Source organism: Dermochelys coriacea, chromosome 3 (genome assembly GCF_009764565.3).
Source record: "Dermochelys coriacea isolate rDerCor1 chromosome 3, rDerCor1.pri.v4, whole genome shotgun sequence".
NCBI classification, from domain to species: Eukaryota; Metazoa; Chordata; order Testudines; family Dermochelyidae; genus Dermochelys; species Dermochelys coriacea.
The window spans coordinates 179898105-179914236 of record NC_050070.1 but is presented as its reverse complement, the minus strand read 5'-3'; the positions used below and the strand labels follow the sequence as shown (position 1 = coordinate 179914236).

Genomic DNA, 16132 nt, shown 5'->3' with positions numbered 1-16132 from the left:
ACGAGTTAGAGAATTGGTCTGAAATCAATATGATGAAATTCAATGAAGATAAATAAAAAGTACCTTTTTGCCTGGAGGCCCAGGGGGAGCCAGCTGAGATCACTCAGTTGGGGTGAACTGCAAAGAATGGGGCAGACAATCCCCAAAGCTGGTGGATATTTCAATTAGATTTACCAAGCCAGCACTAAACAGCTTCTGTTATATCTGACTGGTTACTCAGAAGTCCAAAACACAGTTTCCTTAAAGTAACCCAGCCTCAGGCTTCCACCCAGAGACCCAAGTCAAGAATGATGAAGATGAATGAAAATCTTATTCGCCATATAAAAGAAAAGATTCTATCAATTCCAAAAGATTGGACACATTACCTCCCAGGTTAATGAATATTCCAGTTCTTACCCAAATACATACTTATAGCCAATTCTTATTAACTAAAACTGAAATTTATTAAAATACAAAAGAGATACATACAGACATGAGTCAATCTTAAGGTTCAGATTCATAGCAGAGATGATAAGCTTTGTAGCTGCAAAGAGTTCTTTTATAAATTTAGTCCATAGGTTATAGTCCAGTGTTTATCTTCAGGGCAGTCCAGTTAGAACTGGGATCTCAGTCCTGATGGCTTAGGCTTCCCCTGCATGAAACCTCAAGCAGGTCTGAGATGACAGGATCAAGACCCAAGGATCTTTTATACAATTTCAAGCCTTCAAGCCCATGTTCACTCACTTCAAGCCAAACTAACATGGCTGTGTAGTTGCAGCATCAGCATTGGGAGAGAGCTCTCCCAGCGCTATAAAAAAAAAAAAAACAAACCAACCACCTCCACGAGGGGAATAGCTACCAGAGCTGGCGCACTGTCTACACTGCAACTTTACAGTGCTGAAACTTGCTCAGGGGGGTGTTTTTTCACAGTATAGACAAAGCCTTTGAAGTAGGTCCATCACCAGTACTTAGCTACATGAATTAACATAAGGCAATTGCCTGTTTTTCACCATTCACAGATGACTGCCTATACGTTTCAAAAAGAGAGGACTACAGAGATATTCAGTGTTTAAGGTTCATTTAAATGCTAGGATGTTCTTTTGATCTCTGAATTAACAGAATACAGCATAGACAGGGACTGTTGATTACTCTGTTGACCACTACCCATATACATGTGGTGGCAGAAGACAGAACAAGGAGCAATGGTCTCAAGTTGCAGTGGGGGAGGTCCAAGTTGGATATTAGGAAAAACTATTTCACTAGCAGGGTGGTGAAGCACTGGAATGGGTTACCTAGGGAGGTGGTGGAATCTCCATCCTTAAAGGTTTTTAAGGCCCAGCTTGACAAAGCCCTGGCTGGGATGATTTAGTTGGTGTTAGTCTTGCTTTGAGTAGAGGGTTGAACTAGTTTACTTCCTGAGGTCTCTTCCAATCCTAATCTATGATTCTATGATATGTAAATACACAAAAACACAAACATTATCTCTCATTACTCTTTAAGGGTTGATTTTGAGTCATTCATCCTGCAGGATGTTTAACCCTTTCTGGTCATGCGTCACCGTACTACATTCAGAAAGGAAAAGTCAAAGGCACAACTACTAAAGGAGGAACAAATGGCTAGGTGGTAGGACAACTGAAAAAGATCAGGGAGTTAATAATAGATCACAAATTGAATATAACCCAACTATGTGATGCAGTTATGAAAAAGACATATTCTGGAGTGTATTAACAGGAGTGTTGGAGATAAGACAAAGGAGGTAATTGTTAGAGGCCCACATAGTTTTTGCAAAGGCAAAATAACAAAAAAAAAGAAAAACAAAAAAACTTAAAACTAAAAACTCAGCGTGCAGTAGCAGCTCCTGCCTCATAGGGCTGGCTGGGCTCCTGCTCTGGGCATTGCAACCTGGTGCACAGGGTCCACAGCACTTCTCAGGTTTGTCTCAGCCACCTCTCCAATATGACTAGCGGAGGGGAAGAGACCAAAACTGAGTGAGTGTCTGAGCCCAGGCAGCCCAGTGGGACAGAAGCAGCAGCAGCAGGGTGAGTGCGGGATGGTCTCACTCAGCAATATCCCACCTGGGCCTCGTCTGTCCCCCCTGGGAGGCTTGACCATCCGCCAAGCCTCCAATCCAGTCACAACACCTGGAGCTCAGCCCAGCTAGTCCTGCAGGACAGGAGCTGAAGGAGCTGCTGCTGTGGGGTAAGTGCAGGGTGGGTTCACTCTGCAACACCCCCCCACCCAGGGAATATCTATGGGAGGACAGGAAAGGAGTTCCTGGGACTGACTAATGGGGACTTGGGCACTGAGGCTCAATGGTGGAGGAAGAATATTTAAAGGGGAGGGGGGGCAAGGTTCAAAGGGGGATTTCATAAAGGGGACCTAGGCACACTGGGGTTGGAGGCTGGAGAAGGAAGCAGTGGGGGTTGGGAAAATCTGTGGTATCCCATGGAGTTTGGGGAAATTGAGTGGGGATGGAGAAGTGGGAGTTATTTGGGAGCTGCAGTAAATTTATTAATGTGAATGTAATAAAATCCTTCTTCTCAAGCCCATTTAATACATGCACATAGATTTATATCTGTCTCATCTCTCCAGTTCTTCACAATGGATGCCAGATCTTTATCTCAGGCTTCCCAAATTTGTAACTGCCATACCTTTAACTGACTACCGAGGAATCACTTCATTCAGCTTGTTAAGTTTAATCAGGTGAGTGAGTGCATCTTATAATACATATGAATGGGAGAAGCCACCATATAGTTCATGTATTCTTTAGAAAGATTATAGGTGTCACTTAAGGTTACGTTTTAGTCACGGGTATTTTTAGTACAAGTCATGGACAGGTCACAGGCAGTAAACAAAAATTCATGTCCCATGACCTGTCCACGACGTGTACTATATACCCCTGACTAAATGTTGGGTGCTCTGGGGCGGGGGGGCCCAGGGGCAACGTGGGTACTTGTGGGGGGGAGAAACGAATCAGGACCCCTGCAGCTGCTGGGGTGGGGAGGAGGGGGGGGGACTGGCAGGCTCCCTTCCTGGCTCCATGCAGATTGCCAGAAGCGGCAATATGTCCCTCGGCTCCTAGGCAGAGGCATGGCCAGTGGGGCTCTGCGTGCTGCCCCCGCCCCGAGTGCCATGGTTCCCAGCCAATGGGAGCTGTGGGGGTGGTGCCTGCGGGCGGAGACAGCGTGTGGAGCCGCCTGGCCATGCCTCCGCCTAGGAGCATATCACCATTCTGGGGAGCCCACTGAGGTAAGCATCACCCAGAGCCCTCACCCCCTCCCGCACCCCAACCCCCTGCCCCAGCCCTGAGCCACTTCCCACACCCAAACTCTTGCTGCTGCTGGGTCGGGGGAAGGAGGGAGCCAGGTAGTGGCACATGGCCCAGGACCCTCGCTGCTGCTGGGAGGGGGGCACAGCAGCCCGAGACTACCCCAGCCGTGGCTCGTGTGGCTGGCCCAGGGGCTGCCCGAGCTGCTCAGGTGGCTCCCTGGCCAGCTGCACCAACTGATGCAGAAGTCACAGCCATCCCAGAAAGTCATGGAATCCATGACTTCCATGACAGACTCGCAGCCTTAATTTACTTTCTAGCAAAACAAAAAACTTTTTCTTCTAATGAACCTTTCTTCATCTCTTTTCTGTTTCCACACTATCAATAGCAAGAGCCTCCTCTCTCAGGATTGCAATGTTTATTAAAACCTACAGAAAGGAGGAGAGAAAAGGAAGGAGAGACAAAAAAGTAGGAAAGGAAACTTAAGAGTAAGGAGAACTGGAAGGCTTGGAAGTGACTCAAAAAAAAAAGCTAATTATCTGTAATTCTTGTTCTCTGAAGGCATTTACAGTATAATTGATCCCCGCCCTAAGCCTCTAGGTAATAATGTGACTCATAAATTATCATAACACAAAATTCTAAACCACTGGCTTCTAAGAGGCAGTAATGCATGCCAGCTCTGCTGTTGAAACTTGGCTAACCCTTAGTGTTTCCAATATGCTCTGCTTTCCTCGAAAAAGTAGTAAGATTAATAAATTACTGAAATGTACTTAATTTACAAGGTCCTTGAAAAATCCAACTCTGAGGTGGCTGAGCAGAGATCAGTAACACAAAACACCTTCAGAAAGAAAGAATTACAAGAAATTCACTTATTCAACAGCAGCTGCCTTACAGCAGATGCATACTTTTAGATGCTCAACAACAAAAAAGGATGTCATATAGGTGTAAACACAGAACCATCTACAGAGACCCACATCAGCAAGGTCTGGAAAAATACGGTAATATACATCTTGATAACAACAATAGTTAATAAAAAAAAAGGGCTGTGCTGCATATTCTTCTGGTCAAGACCTGCTCAGAGGCTGGCTGGGGCAACAGCTTTAATATGACCTTGAAGTGGTCAGCTTGAAAAGGAATAGCAATGGGATATGCAATCCAACAGCCATTTAGATATGACTTCCAGTGACAGCCTGAAACAGCTCTGAGATCCAATTAATTTCAGTGACACCTGATGTCACTAAAAGCAAGTTTATCAAATGATCAGAGACATACCTGTGCCCCTAACTTGCATAATTACCATAATTGTATTCAGAAGTTGGGTAACTGCACATGCAAATTACCTAAATTGCTCTGCCTCATTTCCCACCACCACTGAGCGATTTCAAACAAAATAGTAACGTTCAGTTATTGAAGTTCAGTTATTATTCCATAAGAGCCATACTCTCCTTCAGTCTTTGTGTAAAACGCCCATTGTTATCAATAGGAGATCTGCTGTGGATAGAGGGTAGCGTTTGACCCTGAACAACATAAGTGCAGATCACAGACCCCATAAAAAAATGCAGTATGGCTCTCTTCACAGAATGAATTTGACACGTGTGTACTGTGAGCTCTAATACACTTCAGATAATCTTTTCATATCAACAGGTTTCAGAGTAGCAGCCGTGTTAATCTGTATCTGCAAAAAGAAAAGGAGTACTTGTAGCACCTTAGAGACTAACACATTTATTTGAGCATAAGCTTTGCATCCGATGAAGTGAGCTATAGCTCACGAAAACTTATGCCCAAATAAATGTGTTAGTCTCTAAGGTGCCACAAGTACTCCTTTTCTTTTTTCACATCAAGTTCATGGAGAACAGTTTCCCCAGGAACTGCCTTCAGTCTTGGGGAGAATATTGACAGGAAGACTGACTGTTTAAGGTTTCAGAGTAGCAGCCGTGTTAGTCTGTATTCGCAAAAAGAAAAGGAGTACTTGTGGCACCTTAGAGACTAACAAATTTATTAGAGCATAAGCTTTCGTGAGCTACAGCTCACTTCATCGGATGCATTTGGTGGAAGAACTCGAACACCACTTTGGGGAAGAATTTAGGATAACCAAATACCATACCATCCTTTTAGAACAGGTTGGGGTGGAAGTCAGTAACACCTCAAGCTAACTCACTGAAGTCACTGCTTCCATGTAACAAAGAAATTCAAGAGGTTTCATCAGTTTTCTAATGACCAACTTAATATCACACGTAACCAGAGACTTTTTAATGGGCATTTGCACAGGTGCTGACTTTCCAAAGCACCGGGGGATACTCGATCCCCTGCTTTGTCTCAGGCCCCACCCCCACTCTATCCCTTCCCCCAAGACTCCATCCTGCCTCTTCGCCATCTCTTCCTGCCCAATTCCGCCACATCCTCACTCCTCCCCCCACCCCCTTCAAGCCTCCTGAACACCAAGAAACAACTGATCGCTGTAGGTCGGAGGAGCTGCGGGGGGGGAGAGCTTGTAGGGGGGCTGCTGGTGGATGCTCAGCATCCACCATTTTTTCCCCTTTCTCCCCATTTTTTTCCCTGGAGCACCCACCGAGTCAGTGCCTATGAGCACTTTCAAATGCAATAAGTCACTCAGACACCTGATAACTACAGGCATCGGTGGAACTAATTTCAGTATTCATAGGGAAAGCTAAAATAGCTTAGGGTCCTTGGACAGCATGCACCCTCCCTCCCTATTTAGGTCAGTCACCTACAGCCCCCAACTAAAACGTCTCCATAAAAACATCATGTGCCAGCAATGCCCCTCTGCCATGTACACTGGCCAAACCAGGCAGTCTCTACGCAAAAGAATAAATGGACACAAATCACACATCAAGAATTGTAATATTCAAAAACCAGTAGGAGAACACTTCAATCTCCATGGACACTCAATAACGACTTAAAAGTGGCAATTCTTCAACCAAAAACACTTCAAAAACAGACTCCAATGAGAAACTGCAGAACTGGAATTAATTTGCAAATTGGACACCATCAAATTAGGCCCAAATAAAGACTGGGAGTGGATGGGTCACTACAAAAAGTAAATTTTCCCTCCCTTGGTATTCACCCCTTCTTGTCAACTGTTGAGAATAGGCAACTTCCACCTTAATTGAATTGGCTTGTTAGCACTAACCCTCCACTTAGTAAGGCAACTCCAATCTTTTCATGTGCCATAATATATATTCTGCTTACTGTATTTTTCACTCCATGCATCTGATGAAGTGGGTTTTAGCCCACGAAAGCTTATGCTCAAATAAATTTATCATCTTTAAGGTGCCACAAGGATTCCTCGTTGTTGGTGCTAGAGTAGGCATCAAATCCAGATACACCCAAGTTCAGTCACACAGAATGCCTTGGGAGCTTCAGTACATACACAATTTCCTCACACATTAAGGCCTGGAGTACAGATCTAGATGGTGAAAGTCAGCACACCCCGTTGCTCAGAGAACTCCATGGGGATTCTGCAACAGAACCAAGCTTCAACTGGCATGATGCAAGATGAACTTGAGTACACTTCAAGCAATGTGCTGATAAGAGATCGTCAGGCTGCACAAGTAATACAAGAACTCTCAGCCTGAGTTACCAGCATCAATGCTAAATGGAACTGCATAACTAGAGTCATGAAGAATCCATGCCCAGGAGTCAAAAGAAGACCATGTAAGGCCACAGTGGTCAAATAATGGCCACTAAAGACTGGCCAAATATCTGCACTCTACAGTGAAGACTTCAATTCAGTGTCCAATCCCAGTAATGTATTCATTTGATGCAGTGAGGACATGCATTTCACTGACTTAACAGTGCAGCTCGATAATGAGAGAGTGCTAAAGCACAGACCTGGCACAGTCTATGTTAAAGCAGTTAGCACTAGTGCAAAGTCTTGATGCCCACTGGGAACACTTGACCCTGATTCACTAAAAGCTCTACTCCCTTTGGGGGCCAACATCACCGAAGCCTGTAGCCTTGCCAACCAAGGTACATCACTAGATATGTTAAAGTTGTATATTTCATGTAAATTCAGAAAAAGGCACTCAATTTTTTTTTTTTTTTAAAGTTAGAAGAACTTTTTTTTTTTTTTTTTTTTTTTTTTTTTTTTTAAATAATGGTAACAAGATACCAAGAAGCATGTGGTGTAATGAAGGAAGAGCTGAAAGGACAGAGTAGTGACCCTGGGGAGCTCTTCTCATTTTTCTTATGGAGAAAGAAATGGATGGTTGGAAACATAAGTAACAGCTCGTGTTCTGCAACAAAGGTAGCTCCTACTTCCCTGCCCGAGAAGTCAAAGGCTTACAATTTTCAACTATTCTAAGAACTGTTTTGAAGCAGCAAAATTACAACTGTTAGATGCACTCCTAGAATGATGTTCATTACAATGCAATTTCAAAAGACATGAGTACCAGATATACATATTTATCAGAACCGACATATGAATCTATTTGCATGATGTGCAACTTCATAAATCACCAATTAACAGGCAATGCCTTGGCCATGTAATGTGGTATTACCCAGTAAAGAATAAAAATAACTAACATTTTGAGATATACTTACTTAAAACCTTTATGGTGAAGTTCTGGAGGAAGGGAAGTGGGTAGAAATAATTCAAAATAGGTGATGGCCTTTTGCATGGTAACATCAAATGGGCACATTAAAGGCCGCCATTCATCTAGCATCTCCGTGGAGGCATTTTCTGGAAAATACCTAAAAAAGGGGAAGTCTTAATTTTCACTTCATTTATTTATTTTTGCCATGAATTTAAATTTTATAGCTAAATTGTGCACTGAGATGTTATGGTGTAAGGGCCACATTGTTAGAAAGAAAGAGATAAGAATCAGTCCAGTAACCCAATAAATCCTCAGCCTCACTCAGTCTCCCAAAAAAATTAAAAAAAATGAAGTCTGAAGGATGAGATGACTGGAAATATGGATCATTTCCACAAAGCGTGCAACTGTAATAAAATTTCTTATTCTTATTACAATTAAAAAATCCTCATGATACGGAACCGCTTCAATGTAAAGATTGTGAGAGACCAAATAACTAATATTTACACTAAAGACGGATCTTAATGGAAGTAGAGCTAATGTTCTGTTTCCTCCTAATAAAGTGCATCTGGAAGACTAGAATAGCCCTATAGCAAATATGGAACTTTTCTAAGAAGGAGCTGCTTACTCATGTAAAATTAGTGTTTAGAATTTGTTCCATAGTCAGAATAGGCATTAGTTTATATTAAAAAGCTACTGCGATAAAATATGGCTACTTAAAAGCCATGCCACCAATTCCTGCAACCTCACCCATGCAAAATTTAGAGTAAAGAGTTTCCAGAAGTTAAATCAAATTTCACATTTTCATTTTGAACTAAAAACATGCATTATACATTAAGTGTAAATTTGATGCTAATAAAAGATGTCAAATTGTCAGCAGTGTTCCCTCTAATTTTTTACGTCCATGTATGGAATGAATTTTGTTATATGCACCAGTATGGAAGTGACGTGTGACACATCACCTTCATATTGGTGCACATAACATTCATGCGGCGGAGTGGGGCCGAGAGGTTCGGAGTGTGGGACAGGGCTCAGGGCTGGAGCAGAGGGTTCAGGGGTTGACAGCTCTGGCTGGGGGTGCAGGCTCTGGGATGGGGCTGGAAATAAGGGGTTCAGGTCGTGGGAGGGGACTCAGGGCTGGAGCAGAGGGTTGGAGTGCGGGGGGGGGGGTGCAGGCTCTGGGGTTGGGCCAGGGATTAGGGGTTTGGGGTGCTGGCAGGGGCTCAGAGCTGGGGCACAGCGTTGGGATGCAGGAGGCTGCCGGCTCTGGGGTGGGGCTAGGGATGACGGGTTTGGGGTACAGGTAGTCCCGGGACTGCGGTGGGGAGTGAGGATTCCCCCCAGCCCTCTCTCGCCACAACAGCTTGGGGCTTGGGGAGAGGTGTCTCTCCCCAGCCTCAGCAGCTCCAGCGGGGCTGGGACGGGCCGAGGGAGGGGCTCCTCTCCCCTGGGAGTGGCAAGTCCAGGGCAGGTACCCGCTGGGGCTGGCGGGGAGGGGCGCCTCTCCTCGCCGCAACCCTGAACCCCTGTGTGGGGCTTAATAGTCAGCTGTGCAGCCGCACAGCTTAGAGGGAACTGAGATTGTCAGCCCTAAAAACCACATTCCTTCATTTGTCCAAAAAAAATAGCACTGCACAACCAGCGTCAGTGTAGAATTCCCTCACCCTGCCGACGCTTCTCAACACCAACTTGGGGTGATTACCTCTAGATAGCTGTTCAAACCTTGGTGTCTCTGACAATAATACTTAATAGATGCCAAATGTGGCAATGGTTTTATAACGTGGATCACCTGCTCACATGAAAGTGGACAATGAATATCAATATTTCACATAGGCCAGAAAAGAGCTACCAGACCTCTCAACTGCATTCCTTGTATATCCCAGAGTCCTATAAGTCTATTAGTATAGAGCACTATAGAAAACTCTAGACCAGGGTGAGGGCATATGCACTGTGGGTAGTGGATATGACTGAGGTGATATGGAAAAGACAAAATCATGGTTGCAGATTACAAAGATTGGTTTAGGATTTATTTTATAATATCCTGGCTTAAAAAAAAAAAAAAAAAAAAAAGCTATGTGGCTTTCCACCTTTCCACTTAACTTTTTATTTGTTTTCAATTAAGGTTTCAGCTTAGAAGAAAAAAAGTGTATTTTAAAAAACACACACACTTTGTTTCAACATTGTGCAGAGTGCTACCCTTAGTTATTGCCCTTCTGATTTCACTTTGAACATGTTACTGTAAAAACATACCACAGGAATCATAGGCTCATACATGTGGTTGAGGAAACTAAAAAAAAAAAACAAAAAAAAAACCACCTTTCTTAAAGGTAAAAGATCACTCAAATTGATACATTTGAGGCAACAGCTGTAGAAAAATTATTAATAAGGACTCCAAATTTATCAAAACAAATGTTTTACACTCTTCTCTCTCCTTCCACCTGCCCCACTCCCTTCCATAAGTAGGCCCAAAAATAGGTCTTTTAACCTCTAACTTAAAAGATTACTCTAAATTGTATCAAGGAAAGCAACAGACCATTCTATTATGGTGTCAACTTTCTGGATAGCAGGACTAGGGAATCAAGAATTTATTAAGCTTATTTCTGTTAAGCAGATAACACGCACTTGAAAGATTTAGTTAAACAATATTTCCAGAGAAGAAATAATAGAAACTTGATGTATTTGCATCACTTCAGTTCTAATAAAAAAAAAAAAAAGTGCATCATACGGGTTTAAAATGATGAAATAAAATTAGTTCCATAAAACAGGAGCCTTGTCCAGAAAATATTAATAAATGATTTTTCACTAGAACAAAGGCTTTTATCAAATATAAGGAACCAAATATAATTCAACTTTGGAACTTCAACTATAAATGCTAAATGTTATGTTGGAAAGAGAGAGGGGGGATCAGAAAGCTTGCACTGTTTAAAAAAATAGCACAGACAGTATAAAGAACCCCCAAGCACCTAACACGTTCCAGAAAAGAAATACTAAAGGCACGTGCTTCAGAAAGATTAGAAAATAGTTAAGAACTTACGGTCGACAACTTTTCACAAGTGTTTTTAGAACGCTTTCTACAGAACTGAAACAAAAATGAAAAAGAAAGTTAGAAGCTGTATTGAAATAGATTAATGTAATTACAACAGTCAGTTTATGATTGTTTAAAATCTAAGATGGTATTGATGCAATTAGACACCATCTGTGTACATGCAGTGGCGAATCCTTCTGTTCCATACAGACCTAATCACAAGGATTAAAACTGCTTTAATTTCTGATTCTACTCCTTACTCCTCTCTAGTATTCACTGTACTTCAATCAGAGTGAAAAACTAGTACCATATTAAAGAATAATATCTTGCCTTCTATTATGGACTAACAAGCAGAATCAACATAGTTTTTATGGATACTTGAAACTATAATAGAAAAAAAAAATCACATAAGAGTCTGTTAAGTTTTAAAATAGATGAAGGGCAGTATATTTCAGTACCTTTCAGACTCCAAATCCTTAACTATTTTTTAGATTTGGTTTTTGTTTATGCATAATCGAATCTAATGCATTTGTATATATCCCTAACCAAACAAAAGAAATTAATTAACTGTAACTCGCTAGTTATTTCTACAGCTTCCCTGACACTTAGCAACAGCTGACTGAACAAGTTTTCCTAGCTATGGATAACATTGTTTTTATCAGAGTAACAATGACTGTTTTTAATAGCAATTTTCACATGAAGCTTCTTCACATGTGTAACATCTAATTCAGTCAAACCATTTTTTAAAATTGAAGCAAAACAGTAAACGCTTTCAAAAAGAGGAGGAAGGGAGAATCATGTATCAATGGCACTATGACAGGCAATCTGTTTTTACTTTTTACATGGCTTTGTAATTAACATTTAATTTCAATAGTAACAATAGTAGACAGTTGCTAGATTGCATTTTGGTCAGAGGCCAGTCTCTGAATAAAAATATTCTATGAAGTCAGAACATCATTGTACTGTACATGTAGTTTACCCACTGCTTAAAAGTAAAACAAATACTATATCCCTACCCTCATGATACCAAAAAATAAGAGATAAAAGTGGAGCCTTGCTCAGGATAAAGAGATCAGTGTCCAGTAAAAGTTCTGATGTCCAGCTAAAATACCTTCTGTGCTCTCCATGTAAACACTATACTGTGCATCTGACAAGTCCCACAGAAAGGAAATAAGACTCCACTTAAACTCACAGAAAAGAATATAAAATGGATAAAGTACTTTTTCATAGAATCATAGAATTTTAGGGTTGGAAGAGACCTCAGGAGGTCATCTAATCCAATCCCCTGCTCAAAGCAGGACCAACACCAACTAAATCATCCCAGCCAGGGCTTTGTCAAGCTGGGCCTTAAAAACCTCTAAGGATGGAGATTCTACCACCTCCCTAGGTAACCCATTCCAGTGCTTCACCACCCTCCAAGTGAAATAGCGTTTCCTAATATCCAACCTAGATCTCCTCCACTTCAACTTGAGACCATTGCTTCTTGTTCTGTCATCTGCCACCACGGAGAACAGCCAAGCTCCATCTTCTTTGGAACCCCTCTTCAGGTAATTGAAGGCTGCTATCAAATCCCTCCTCGCTCTTCTCTTCTGAAGACTAAATAAACCCAGTTTCCTCATAAGTCATGTGCCCCAGCCCCCTAATCATTTTCATTGCCCTCTGCTGGACTCTCTCCAATTTGTCCACATCCCTTCAGCAGTGGGGGGGGACCAAAACTGGACACAATACTCCAGGGGTGGCCTCACCAGTGCAGAATAGAGCGGAATAATCACTTCCCTCAATCTGCTGGCAATGCTCCTACTAATACAGCTCAAAATGCCATTGGCCTTCTCTGCAAAAAGGACATACTGCTGACTCATATCCAACGTCTCATCCACTGTAATCCCCAGGTCCTTTTCTGCAGAACTGCTGCCTAGCCCGTCGGTCCCCAGCTTGTAGCGGTGCATGGGATTCTTCCTTTCTAAGTGCAGAACTCTGCACTTGTCCTTGTTGAACCTCATCAGATTTCTTTTGGCCCAATCCTCCAATTTGTCTAAGTCACTCTGGATCCTATCCCTATCCTCCATCGTATCTACCTCTCCCCGCAGTTTAGTGTCATCTGCGAGATTTTCACAGTGAAGCCTTTGAAGTATCTACAGTCCTGCAACACTACCTCTCTGTTCAGTGCAAATCAGCAGTTTCTTTCACCCTCTCCCCAGGGTCTGCATTTCAAGCAGCATTCTGTAGAAGACAGAATTTTGCAGATTTTATCCAGAACTGAAAAATTGCCAGAGTCCAAAACATCCTTGCAAGGTAAGCTGGTGACTTACTAAAACAGTTTCTAATAGCCACAAGAAAAAGAAGAGACCAACCCCCTTTTGCAAATAAAGGAATAAAGTCAAATTGTCAAATTCGGTTAATACACGAAGACTTTGGATTTAAGTGCCACTGCACCTGAAGAATCAAATAGTTGGAAAAATAGTCAGGTTTCATTATATTAGACGACAGGAGTTCCACTATGCAACAAGGAAGGCCTAGATCAGCAGCACTCCTGGATAATTTTATACTAAGCTGTTGAAGATTGACATTAAAGATTATTCACAGTGTGGAAAAATAACATCACATTCCACTCAATCAAAGGAATTGCAATGGAGAATTTGGAGGCTGGAAAAGGGGAACTGAGAGAAGAGGAGATGAGACTCATCTACTGATGCCAGAAATCACAGACCTTTCTTGCTGGCCCACAAGTTTTACAGCAGATCTTAAGCAAGGATGGGTGAAGATTTTAATCTTACAATCATAGCTTTACAACTTTGCCAGGTAAAAAACAGTGGAGGCTGCAACCCAGTATCCAATTAAACTGCATGTCAACTTCAAGACAGTACATTCTCTGGGGATTCCAGTTTGACTATCCCATCTGTGAGAGAAAGGCAAAGAATAATACAACAGGAGAGAATAACTCAGTCTGTGGAGTAGCTGGTTACTGTCCTCATTATTGCCTTGAACAAACTCTGCCTCAACCCTCTGACCAGTGGCTTGTGTTTGTTTCTCCATGTTTATTTAGATTCCTTGCAGACTGTGATGGAGAACTGTTTACAATATCAATATTTACCAGGCTAGCAGATTTTTGTATGCAGCTGTAACACTAAATATGATCCAGGACAGAAAGCAACAAATACATTAAAAAACTGCCACTATGGATCAAACCTATGGCCTAGCTAGTCCAGTAACATGCCAACACTCCAGGTCAGTATCAAATACTGCAGAGAAAGGTGCTAAAGGGCATGTCTACATTGAAAACTTATGTCGACCAAATCTAGTAATTACTGCGGTGGCTCATGTCCACACTACTCTCCTTCGATCAGTACTGTGCATCCTCACTCTAGGTTCCCTGCTCCCTCCCCTGCAGCCACCCAGAATCTCGCCTCCCTGCCAAGGGCAGGGCAGCCACCCAGGCTCCCAACAGGGAGAAGGGAGGTGGAAGCCTCGAGGCAGCCGGGCTCCTGGCAGAGAGCCAGGATGCCAGGAGCAGCCTGGCTTCAAGCAGGGAGACTGGGTAACAGCTCGCCTAGGCAGCCCGGCTCCGAGCGGGAAGCCTGGGCAGAGGGCAGCAGTCTGGCTGGGAGTGGGGAGGACTTTCTTGTCAATTTCACAACTGCAGCATGGAGCCATAAAATTGATTAAAAAGCAGCCAACAGCTAATGTAATAACACAGTGTCTACACGGACACTGCATTGCCCTAACTATATCAACATAAGCCCTGCACCTTTCATGGAGGTGGAATTACATCGGTGTAGTAGGCCACTTACATCAGCGAGAGCAAGGCTGTAGTGTGTAAACTGACAGTTAGGTCAACATAACTGTATAATGGACACCAAGGCAAAGTCTCTGTAATGAAGACTTAAGGAATAACTTCATGGGGAAGTTTCTTCTTAGTACTTCTTAATAGCTGGCTGATGTCCTAAAGCATGAAGGTTTATATCCTTTATAAATATCCCATATAAAGTTAACTGTGGATATTACCCACATAAATCCATGATCATTTTTTAAATCCAACTAATCTTTCTTTGATTTGTTTTTAACCAGCCCTTCTCTCCTTCCTCATTACAAAAATTGGACAGACTTGCTTATTATTAGCAGTCTTGTAATGTATCTACCTTTAAAAAGAAAAGCCAGGTAAACCTCTATCCCTGGACATGTTTTAAGTACTGTAGGGTTTATTTTCTTTATGTGGAAAAGGATATATGATCTCTCTAACCTGTAACATCTAACTTTTGTGTACTCTTTCAAGATTGAGTGTACATTTGTTTAAAAATAAAAGGAATTAGTTTAAAGCCTGATACTATTGTCTATATTTCAATAATTATCAAAAAACAGTGAAATACACTGTGAAGTAGGGAAATATAGCCTAGATGAACCTACTATGAGGTGGGTGCACAAATGGTTTGACAACAGTACTCAAAGAATAGTTTTCAATAGTTCAGAGTCAGGCTGGAAGCGCATGTTGAATGGGGTCCTACAAGGATCTGTTCTGGGTCCAGTTCTATTCAATATTTTCATAAATGATTTGGATAATGAGATAGTGAGTATACTTATAAAGTTTGCAGACAATACCAAGATGGGGAGGGGTTATAAGTGATTTAGGAGGACAGGGTTAGAATTCAAAATGATCTTGACAAACTGGAGAAATGGTCTGAAATAAACAGGATGAAATTCAATAAGGATAAATGCAAAGTACTACGCTTAGAAAGGAACAATCAATTACACAAATATAAAATGGGAAGTGACTACCTAGGAAGGAGTACTGCAGAAAAGGATCTGGGGCCTATAGTGGATCACAAAGTAAATGGAGTTAATATATTATTATTGCAAAAAAAAAAAAAAAAAAAAAAAAGGCAATGTCCATTCTTGGATGTATTAGCAGGGTGTTGTAAGCAAGACTCAAGTAGTAATTATTCCACTCTACTGAGCACTGATAAGGTTTCAAGGGGAGTACTGCGTCCAGTTCTCAGCACCACACTTCAGGAAAGATGTGGACAACTGGAGAAAGTCCAGAGGAGAGCAACAAAAATGACTTAATGTCTAGAAAACATGACCTACAAGGAGAGATTGAAAAACCTGGGTTTGTTTAGTCTGGAGAAAAGATGATTGAGGGGGAACATAAGTCTTCAAGTATGTAAAAGGTTATAAAAAGGAGGGTGATAAATTCTTCTCCTTATCCACTGAGGACCCAACAAGAAGTAATGAGCTTAAATTGCAGCAAAGTGGATTTAGGTAAGATATTAGCAAAAACTTCCTAACTGTAAGGGTAGTTAAGTACTAGAACAA

General features: G+C 42.0%; 1 protein-coding gene across 4 annotated transcripts in view; it reads right to left on the bottom strand.

The window, feature by feature from the left end:
* Positions 1–16132, bottom strand: part of PSME4 (proteasome activator subunit 4) — a 228156-nt gene that overhangs the window by 171571 nt on the left and 40453 nt on the right. For all 4 annotated transcript variants that reach the window (XM_038397749.2, XM_043511903.1, XM_043511904.1 and 1 more), the window contains exons 4-5: positions 10835–10879; positions 7811–7960 (exon numbers count right to left, since the gene is read on the bottom strand). In XM_038397749.2, coding sequence (XP_038253677.1) covers positions 7811–7960; positions 10835–10879 — 195 coding nt within the window. The remainder of the gene's footprint in view (positions 1–7810; positions 7961–10834; positions 10880–16132) is intronic.